At 36.6% G+C, this 11,573-nt stretch overlaps 1 protein-coding gene across 1 annotated transcript in view; it reads left to right on the forward strand.

Annotated features, from left to right (window-relative positions):
• The window catches only part of LOC106881124 (mitochondrial-processing peptidase subunit alpha), a 19,880-nt gene that overhangs the window by 4,002 nt on the left and 4,305 nt on the right, over positions 1–11,573 (forward strand). The window contains exons 2-8 of the mRNA XM_014931385.2: positions 2,481–2,671; positions 3,131–3,210; positions 3,954–4,036; positions 4,793–4,895; positions 6,498–6,590; positions 9,640–9,956; positions 11,486–11,540. Coding sequence (XP_014786871.1) covers positions 2,481–2,671; positions 3,131–3,210; positions 3,954–4,036; positions 4,793–4,895; positions 6,498–6,590; positions 9,640–9,956; positions 11,486–11,540 — 922 coding nt within the window. The remainder of the gene's footprint in view (positions 1–2,480; positions 2,672–3,130; positions 3,211–3,953; positions 4,037–4,792; positions 4,896–6,497; positions 6,591–9,639; positions 9,957–11,485; positions 11,541–11,573) is intronic.

The following is an 11,573-nucleotide window of genomic DNA, read 5'->3' on the forward strand; positions in this document are numbered from 1 at the left end:
CACGCACAGCATATTTCCAAAGGTCTCGGTCACTAGTCATTGCCTCGGTGTGGCCTAATGTTCAGAGGTTGTATTTCACCACCTCATCCCAGGTCTTCCTGGGCCTGCCTCTTCCACAGGTTCCCTCAACCACTAGGGTGCGGCACTTTTTCACACAGCTATCCTCATCCATTCTCATCACATGACCATACCAGTGCAATCGTCTCTCTTGCACACCACAACTGATGCTTCTTAGGTTCAACTTTTCTCTCAAGGTACTTACACTATTTCGAGTATGCACACTGACATTACACATCCATCAGGGCATACTGGCTTCATTCCTTTCGAGCTTACGCATGTCCTCAGGAGTCATGGCCCATGTTTCACTGCTATGTAGCATGGCTGTTCGTACACATGCGTCATACAGTCTGCCTTTTACTCTGAGAGAAAGACCCTTTGTCACCAGCAGAGGTAAGAGCTCTCTGAACTTTGGCCAGTCTATTCTTATTCTAGCAGCTACACATTCAGTGCACCCTCCCCCACTACTAACTTGGTCACCTAGATAGCGGAAGCTATCAACTAAGTCTTGTATTTCTCCCTGGCATGTGGCCAAAGTTGTTTTCTGCACATTTTCAGTGTTTATTGCTCCTGAACATCTGCCACATACAAAAACAGTGGATATATATTTTAATAACAGTGTTGAGAGAGTAGGATGTGTAGCAAAGGAAGTCATTCCAAGAAGAAGGATTACTGGCTGCACAAAAAGGTGGAAGGAATACATACAGTTCAGCTCTCATAATTATAGCAGCTTAGCAAAAGTGTCATAGTCAGAGGGGGTGGGGAAGATGTAGGCATTATGAAGATGAGTAGCTGAGAAAGTTTGACAGGAATAGATTGGGAGGGGTATCATTTTATATGTTTTCCATATTGGCATGAATTAGATGGTTTAACAGGTCAGAGGACCACATTTGGCTTGATTCTATGGCTGGATGCCCTTCTTAACACCAACATGTTGACAGAGTGTACTAGGTGCTTTGTTCATGCCACCTGCACTAGTGAGGGCACTCTGTAACTCACTGCTGAAAGAACTATCATCACTGAAAGAGGGGATAAGAAAAAAAATTATGACAATAGGTGAGGAATTGGGAGAGTTAAAGTATGCTGGGCAGAATGGATTCATTGTTGTAAAGAGAGTTTTGTCTTCTTTTTTACTAACAACAACTTTGGTCTTTGCTTGGTTAACTTTGATTGCAGGTTTTGTTTCCTCCAATTCTGCTACAGATTCTGCAATAAGAGCAAGGTCATCAGCATATAGCAGTTCCTACAGGTATCCAGTTTTGAATTCCTCTGTTATGGTCTGGAGGACTATAAGGAATAAGAGTGGGTTGAGAACTGAGCCCTGGTGAACCCCTACCTGAACACTAAATTCATCCCTGTATTCATGGCTAACTCTCACCTTACTGACAGCACCACTGTACATGGCTTGTACAGCTCTAACAAGCCACTCCTCTACTTCTAACCTCCTTAGAGACCACCATATAACAGAGCGGGGAACTCTGTCAAAAGCTTTCTCCAGGTCAACAACGGCTAAGTACAATGGCTTACTTTTGGCCAAGTACTTTTCCTGCAGCTGTCTCATTAGGAAGATGGTATCTGTGGTACTCTTCCCAGGTACAAAACCAAACTGCATATACACATATAAAAATAAATATAAATACAACAGGTTTCTTTCAGTTTCCATCTACCAAATCCATTTACAAGGCTTTGGTCGACCCAGTGCTATAGGACATTTGCCTAAGGTAGCACATAGTGGTACTGCACCCAAAACCATGTGGTTGGGTTTGTAAACTTCTTTACCACACACCTGTTCCTCCAACTAAATATATATTTTATGATTTCACTTAGGCACAGTGCTACTAATAATCAGATCAATATACTTATGCTTTAGGGTAAAGTATTAGAATACAGAGTATTAAATCAATTGATGAATGACAAAAGAACAGGAGTTATGTAATCACTGCTTCTTAGCACAGTTGTTTCTCTCCTGTTCTTTTGTCATTCATTAATTAAGATACACACACACACATAGGTGTATATATGCCATGCTTTTGCACAATTACTATCTTCCAAATTCCAGTCACAAGGCAAAATACTTTTCAACAAATTAAAATTTTAATATTTCTCCTCTCTAATATGTCTGGGATGATTTTAATTGAAACAGTTGATTTTTTTTTTTTTTTGTAGTTAGTTACCCTTTCTTTCATTAACAATTTAACCAAGAAGTTAGAGTGAAACCTGACTGAAATTCTGTACCATCACAAGGTGGTAGTGGTTATAGCAGTAACAGTGGTGGCAATTAAATCCTTATAATGTGTTCCTTTGTCAAGCAGTTCCTCCTCACAGCCATTGTGCCTCATTTTCAAATGAAAAAGATTTGAAATTTTAATACATATAAAAATGTTTCCACTTATAAGTTTTTGGTGTTTTTTCTTTAATTTTAGGGCATTTTCTTCCCAGTCAAACAAATGCCAGGATATTTTAACAATACCATTATCGTCCCCTGTGCCTCATGTTCCTGATGGGAAATATGCTAGGGTATCAGGTGAAAAGCAAGAGACTAAAGTTTCAGTTCTGGCAAATGGTCTGCGAGTAGCATCTCAAGATAAATTTGGTCAATTTTGTACAGTTGGTGGTGAGTATTATCAAATTTCATTCAGACCTTAATCTTTTTCATTCTCTCTCTTTTTTCTTAATTCAAAAAACATGTTCTCTTTACTTTGCAAATATATTGTTCCCTGGTGTGTTTATAACCAGTTGTTATTATTGTCTAGCTCCAAGTTGTCTTTGACTGAGCTGGCCTATGATCAGTGACATTCATGCTATGACTTATGCAGACTACATTGTCCAGTATGTCCTCCCTTTTCTTAGGACAATAGGACATGACATGAGACATATTTGGCTGCTGTTTCTGGCAGAGCAAGTGATAATGTAAAGGCTCTCTTGTTAACTTGTTGCTAGTTCTCAGTTGGTGAAATCTCATACAGTACTCTGCCATAGGAGCCTTATTCCTTCAATTGTACACAATCAAGATCTTCATTGTATAAAGCCCTGTATCATTGTAGTCTTATTAAGTGTTCTTTTTGTTCTACAGTGGTTATAAACTCTGGCTCTCGATATGAAGTGGCTTACCCAAGTGGCATCTCACATTTTACTGAGAAGATGGCTTTTATGGTTTGTTATTTTCCAATATTTTATTTATATTTCTATTTCTATGTATTTCTGTAAACCAAATTGGGTTCGTTTTTGTAAATGTATATCTTAAAACTAAGCAATTCCATTAATCTGTTTGTAATATTGTCTGTTTTATACAACATTTTATCGGTAACATTATCTGATTCCAGTACGTATTAACAGCTAAACAATTAAGTAACATAAATTACTTTTTGCTTTGGTGAGTTGGTCAGAGACAGAATGACAATGACTGTCACTTTTGCAAACACTTTTGCAAGACTAGTGAGATTGATTTAGGTAGTGTTCTGTTAAAGCATCTGTTGGTCAGTATGTAGCCGGGGATAGGATTCCAGAAGGTTGCATTTATGGGGTGAGAGGAAATACTATGAAGACTGAAAGAAGTGTAACACTGATGGCAGTGGAGGGAGAGTAGAGATGCTATGGTGCACCATAACATTATAGTGCCTTATTCAGTATACTGTGTATCAAAAAGAGGTTGAAAATCACTGTGCTAAATCCTTTATTTTGAAACATAGAAAATTGTGCTCCCCTCCATTGAGTCAGTGAAGCTGATCCAGCTTCTATATACTAATGTAAAAAAAAAACAGATTTAAATTCTAGTTTCAATGATTATAGTAATAATTCTATTTAATCCTGTCAACCAGTTTTGATATCTTTTTCACTAAGTTGTGCGCGAACTATTGTGATTGTTTATTCTTGTCTTCTATTTTGTTTACTTTTAGTCAACTGCCAAATTCAAAAACCGAGATGATATTCTACAGGAACTTGAGAAACATGGTGGAATCAGTGATTGTCAAGGTTCCAGGTGAGTTGCTAGCAGCCAGTTGTTGTTATTGGGTCCCGGGTCGGTCCTGATTCGTCTGACTGAACATTAACGCTCTGATCATCCTGTCTTTTTTAAAGCATAATGTTTCCAGAACATTATCCTGCAGGTTAAGACACTAAGGTGTAATCTGAGATAAAATTTGACTGCTACTTTTAGCAAATCAGGTAATCATATAGAGGTGTTCTCATTGCTAAGTAGTCTGTTTTTACAAGTTCACAAATCTCTAACATTTTATTAAATTTATTACACAATTCCTTAAGATTTAGATTAAATATTGTGCACCACCATGTTGTTTTCAAAAATAATCATCTTTGAAAGACTGCTCCAGATATATCTCAATCAAACAGATCTATAATCAAAAGCCTTTCATCTATGACTGTCACATTTTTTGTTTTTTTTTTCAAATAATGATGATGATGTAGTTATTCTAAAAACTGGGATATGTATGTCCCAGTTTTTAGAATAAATGCACCATATTATTGTGTGTTGTGAGAGGCATCGAAACAAGTTAGCTTTGAGTTGTAAATCACTGCCTGTGATGAGATAAAGATGATAGTGTATCAAGGACTATATTTTTCAATTTATCTTTTATTTTATGACAGTAGAATGTGATTTGAAGGATATATGGCTGTTATTTCTACACACACACAAATATGCTCATCACATGCACACACATGAAGATAGCATGAAAAGTAGAACTTAATATATTTATATGCCTAAAACTTGTTATTTCAGAGACACACTAATATATGCCATGTCAGCTAAAACTGCCAGTCTTCCATCTGTTATTGATATTCTGTCAGAAGTGGTTTTAAAACCAAGACTTACACAGGACGAGGTTTGTCTTTATTCATATCATCTCAGCTATCATTTGTCCATAATACACTGACATTTTAAAATTGGTAATTAGTTTAATATTGTCACTTAAGATAATAACTTCTGATTAATCTAATAGAAATCTTCATAATTTTAGTGTCTACGCATGTGCTATTAACTTTTAAACTATTGAAAATATTTGGAAAAAATGTCATTTGAAAACTACTGCTGACCCCCAAACTAGCAAAACAAAACCCAAGGAAACAATAAAAAAAAAATGAATTGTCAGGAATTTGGAGTTTATTGAGAAAAGTTGAAATATCCTGGGTGTTAAAGAAAAAAGTAAAATGTAGATTGGCAGTGATGGTGATGGTGGTTGAAATAGCATTGTGGTACTCTTCATAGAAAAATAAGTAAAAAAATTAAATTTTTAAAATGTTGGTTGAAATAAACTGTCAAAATATTATTGCATAGCTACTACAATAGTGTTTAATTATTGATTTCTAAAGAGAAGGAATAAAGTAGGATCTTGTGATACTTTTACCATGCTGAAAGGGAGCATTAACACAGTATATTTATAGAAGGGCAGTGTAACCACATAGTATATCTATATGGACAATGTAACTACACATAATATTTATGTATCAGAATATCTGTATATGTGCAGTGGAACTACAGAACTTACCTAATATGTATATATATAGGCAGAGGAACTACACAGTGTACCTGTATATGAGTATATCTGCATAAATTGGAAAGAATATAACTGAAATATACTAAGGAAACAAGAAGAGTTCAGCTTAGTTGTTTTAGCCCCAAGCAACCTTATGATTGAGCACCACTATGATCAAAAGTGTTCCAGGTTTTTACCTTTTTTTTTTTAATATTAATGGCTAGATCATCTGTATCTTTCATTTTGTAAGACAGTTGGATGTGACTTAAGGGAGATATGGCTGTTATTTTAAGCAGGTTGAGCGTGACCAAAACAAAGCTTTCTTTGTTGGACATGTAGCTTGTATAATCGAAAGAAGTGAATGGTTTGTGGTACTATGTAAATAAGAGCTCTAATCAGGCAGACCTATCTATGATCATAGGCATTCCAGCCATGACCATGTCATCTTTTCATATAACCAAAACTACATTAACATACACTTTCTTTTTAAATTGTAGAGAATGTGACTTACGAAGGTTTTAATTGCTATTTCTAGCTGGTCAAACAATACTGTAGAGTTTGCGTTTGGTTTTATTTTAATTATAGCAAAAAGTTGTATATATTGAAGCAAGCTGATAGCCAGGTTAATCAGCCTTGTGCTTTGCTGCAAAACATTTGCCCTAGGTACCACACAGTGGAATCAAAATATGAAACAAACTTCTTAGCCATGCAATAATAGGCTGATCTGTAATCTCTTTGGTTGTGCCTCTTCACCTTTATAAAAAAGAGAGCTTGTATTTAGGAAAGTCATCATCATTGATATATTATTGTATATATACTGCACACTTGTTTTTGATGGTAATTGTTGTTTTTTCTGTTCTATATATTGTTTATTCCCTACTAATTATATGTACCAATGTTGTTGATACATTATAATTATCACTCTCTTTGAGAAACTTTTTTTTTTTTCAGTTGGAAGATGTTAGGTGTATGATCAACTTTGAACTTGAATCTTTAAATATGAAACCAGAACCAGAACCACTGTTAATGGAATATATCCATTCTGTAAGTGTAGCTTGCTATATATAACAAGCATTGATTTATATTTTCTCATCATTACTTAAACAATCATAATCTCTTACAGCCCTGCCAAAAGAATACAAATCCAGAAGATATTCAGATAAGAAATCTAACACCTCCCTTCCTGCACAGATCATAATCCCCTTATTTGTTCTTTTCATTATTCTATGTATTTCATTACCTATGTAAACATAGTTTCATCTTCCACGCTGTTATGTTTTAAAATCAAACTTAAGTTCCCTTCACTTGATCCAATTCTCCCTCTTTCATGCACATTTACTATCGTCACTTATTCATTCATTTATTTAATTTTGTCACATCGTCACTTATTCATTTCTCTAATTTTATCACAAATTGGCTGACTGAAAGCTCTAAGATTTTCAATTCTATCTCACTATTATCATGTTATTCCCTGACACTGGCAGCATTGCTGTTTCGCAAAACATGACACGTAACAGTAGACTAATGGTATCTAAGAATACAATGAATTTGTTCAAGACAGATTTAATGGAAGAATTCGACCTGTGGGATCTACCACTGAATACACTATGTAATAAGGTGAATGTGTCACAAGTCCGTGTCAGAGTCCACTGAAAATGATTCTGTCGTATTTCTCCACTGCAGTAACAATTCTGTTAACATCTGTAGTTGCTGCTGTTGCCGCTCATGTTGTTTGACAACAGCTTTCAGTAACTCTTCCATTTCGGTACTATTCGAAACCTCGTCGCCACTGTTATATCGCATGTTCGGACAGCGTGCCTTCGCCAATAACATTTTCCTCTACTCAACTACCGAACTCTCACTTCCGACGACTGGACTCGACAGAACTTGACGTCTAGTCTACCGACGGCTCCAGCATACTCCACGCGACGTTTCCATGACTAGCTATCACGTCCACTGTTTATATGTATTGGACTAGCCTACTTATCGTCTTAGCAACCATTATCTCGGCCTATGCTCCTCAGCCAGGACTACCTGATGGACAGAAAGACCGATTTTATGACAACCACGTTGACGAATGATAGGGACCTTCTCTTTGTGGCTGGTGACTTCAATGGGCATGCTGGACAACATGCGGGGGGCTTCCATGGCGTACATGGAAGCTATGGTTTTGATTCCCGCAATAAGGAGGGAACCAGGCTGCTGGAGTTCTGTGATGCAAATGATCTTATGGTTTGCAATACTAACTTCAGGAAACCTGCCAGTCACCTCCTGATCTGGTAGACACACTAGTCAAATTGACTACATCCTCGCCAGGAAAAGGGAAAGATGACTACTTATGAATGCCAAACCCTTCCCAGGTGAAGAATGTATCCCACAACATAGACTAGTAGTTAGCGACTTCGGGATCAGGGCTAAATGGATGCCCAGAAGACAACCTGCATATAGGAGAAGGGTCTGGAAGCTTAAAGATCCTGCGAATGGACAGAGATTTAGAGATGTATTACTCAAAGTTTTTGACAAAATAGAGGGGGTTATAGCATCACATGATGTGGAAGACAACTGGGGGTTTCTACGGGACAACTTGCTGAGGGCCATTGACCAAATCTGTGAATGGTGCAAAGTCCCCTCTCGACCCAAGGTAACATGGTAGTGAAACAGTGTTGTTGACAGGGCCATTAAGGAAAAGAAACAGGCTTGGAAGGACTGGAAGAATGGTGGTAGCAGGTAATTGTATCAGACTGCCAGAAGGGAAACTAGGACACAGCTTTATTTAGCCAGTGGGGAAGCAGATAAGAAAAAATTTGGTACAGCTTGTATAGCAGTGACATACATTTGACAACCTTCAAGTAATATCAAGACAAGGAGACACAAACACACACGCACACATACATATATCTATGTTTCTTTACTCACTGATTTTTCTCCCCTCTCCCCCTCTGCACATTTATGAACTCCCTGCTCATGCACCTTGGGCAATACTCTACCATTTTATTTATATTCACTTCCTTTTACCTTGAGAACATGTCCTGACACATTGCCACTATCCCCCACCTCTCTCTTTCTCTCACTCACACACACACACACACACACACAACCATTCTCTCCTCTGTAGCAAGACAGAAATCTATTCATATTCAAACCTCTCATCACCTGGCACATAGCTACTACCTCCCCCAATACTACTCCCCATCTCAGTTGAGGGAGCTTTGTCTTGCAAGTTACTTGGTGACCTCCCTCGGTAGTGCTGGTGACATATAAAAAGCACCCATTACACTCTGTAAAGTGGTTGGCATTAGGAAGGGCATCCAGCTCTAAAGACCATGCTAGAGCAGACCGGTAGAGCTTGGTGCCATCTTCTCGCTTACCAGCTCCTGTCAAACCATCCAAGCCATGCATGGAAAACAGATGTTAAATGATGATGATGATGAGGCTTCTTTCAGTTTCTAATTACCAATTCCACTTAAAAGGCCTGGTGCTATAGTAGAAGACACTTGCTCAAGGTGCCATGCAGTGGGGCTGAACCCAAAATCCTGTGGTTGGGAAGCAAACTTCTTACCACACAGTCTTGCCTGCATCTACATATATATAAGCACAGGTGTAGCTGCACCTAAAAAGTATTTTGAAAAATTATCTAACTAGATAATTTGGACATTTTGTTCATGCTTTTATTTTGCTTGTGTGTTGTGTGTATGCATGTGCATGCACATGTATGCACATGAAAATATTCTAAAGTAGGAAAAGAAAAACCCTTTCAATATTTATTTGGATGTCTGTTTTTGATTAATAGGTTGTTTTCTGTTGAGTTTACCACACTCTGACAATGTTGAACTGATACTTTTTGTTGTGGTTGATTGAATTGAAAGAAATTTATTTACTCAAAATTGCAGGACGTGTTCAGTATCCAATACTGATTCATGAATTGTTTGACATAATCCTTACATATCTTGTCTTAGAATTCATGAATCTAATCATCAGAAATTATATATTTGTATATTTCTTAAACTTACTTATTTTCTCTTAAACTATTTTTTCTTAAACTTACTTATATTTTCTTAAACCTTATTTTTGGAGATTTGTTATCTATTTTTAGGCTGCTTTTCAAAATAATACTTTAGGTCTGCCAAAGATTTGCCCAAGTGAAAATGTTTCCATCATTAACAAAGAATTACTCTATACATATCTTCACAATCATCATACACCTGACCGTATGGTACTGGCTGGTGTTGGTATGGACCATGAGGCTCTAGTAGCTTTAGCAGAAGAATATTTCCTCAGTGTTACGCCTTCCTGGAGTGAAGACATGTCTTTAATTAAACCCACCAATGGTGCAGACAAATCTATAGCACAGTACACTGGAGGCCTTGTCAAGGTAAATCTCACATTCCTACAGCTTAGAATCTCATTTCTGTAATAGATACTGTAAAAGCTATACCACTATTATGATTACTATTTAACCCCAGGTCAGCTCAGCTTGAGCAAACCTTTCATCAGATGTATTCCACATTTTTTTGTTATTTTTTATACATATAATTCTTTCTAATTTTGGTACAAAACCAGCAATTTTATGGGCAGTGGGGGCCAGTCAATTACATGGACTCCAGTACTTGACTGGTACTTATAGGATGAAAGGGGAAGTTGACCTTGGTGGCATTTGAACTCAGAACATAAATAACCAGAAGAAATGCCATGAAGCATTTTGTCCAGCTCACTGCCTTCTTTTTTGCTCATATAATATCTAGGATAACCAATGTGTCCTTCCAAATTGTAGACAGAGTTGAACAAGAGACAAGTACCTGCTATTTTTTACATAGGCACGAGGCCAGCAATTTGAGAGACAAGAAGCAGTTGATTATATGCACATCAGTACTTGACAGGCACTTTATTTTATTAACCCTGGAAGGATGAAAGGCAAAGTTGAACTCAGAATGTATTAAAAAAATGGAAACAATTACGAAAAGCATTTTGTTTTATGCTCTAATGGTTCTGCCAATCCACCGCTCTCATATTAATAAAAATGGCATAAGCATAAGGCTCTACATTTTGGTGTCACATGTAGTTGGTTACATCAGCACCAGTACTTATTTTATCAATCTTGATGGGATGAAAGTCAGTATTGATGGGATGAAGCTGGAAAATAATTTGTCTGCAGCTCCACTGATCTTATCAACAGTGATTTGTAATGGTCTTTAAATGTAGTATTGCCCATATTTTTTTGTATCTAGCCAATATGAGTGACCATCTGACATACATTCATTGAAGATGCCATCCTTAATGCATTAAAACATTTTATAAGCTATCAATCATTCAAGTTGTATTGTTAGTGATTACTAGTTTTACCATTTTTAGAAAGCCTCTGGTGGAATGCTTCTATTTTGAATTTTTTCTTAAAGAACGTTTTTTTTTTTTTTTGATGAAAACATTGTTAAAGTACTTCTTTTTTTTCATTTTATGTCAAACTAATTTGGAGAAAATAAATACGTATATATCAACAGTATTTAAAGTGAAAATTATAAGCATAAATACTGTAGCAATATTAAGGGTGTAGCTGCTATGAGTTCTGTCTCTCTATAAATAGCAATATCCAGAAACTAAATCATTATTTTAGTAAGTTATTCTATTTTGATTTCAATAACATTGAAAAAATAAGGTGACGAGCTGGCAGAGAGACATTAGCACTTAGGGCGAAATGCTTAGCGGTATTTCGTCTGTCTTTACATTCAGAGTTCAAATTCCACTGAGGTCAACTTTGCCTTTCATTCTTTCGAGGTCGATAAACTTAAGTACCAGTTGCGTACTGGAGTCAATCTAATTGACTGACCCCGTCCCCAAAAATTTTGGGCCTTGTGCCTAGAGTAGAAAAGAATAACATTGAAAAAGTTTCATTAAATTGAAAATGAAAAATAATGTCACTGTTACAAATTCTTTTCTCGATGCAGTTCATTTATGAAATACAACTCTTATATCAGTGAAATAATTGAATATGGTATTAAAGTATGCTATTCATTTCAGTGAAAGAGCTGATTT

This window comes from Octopus bimaculoides, chromosome 2 (genome assembly GCF_001194135.2).
Source record: "Octopus bimaculoides isolate UCB-OBI-ISO-001 chromosome 2, ASM119413v2, whole genome shotgun sequence".
Lineage (NCBI taxonomy): Eukaryota > Metazoa > Mollusca > Cephalopoda > Octopoda > Octopodidae > Octopus > Octopus bimaculoides.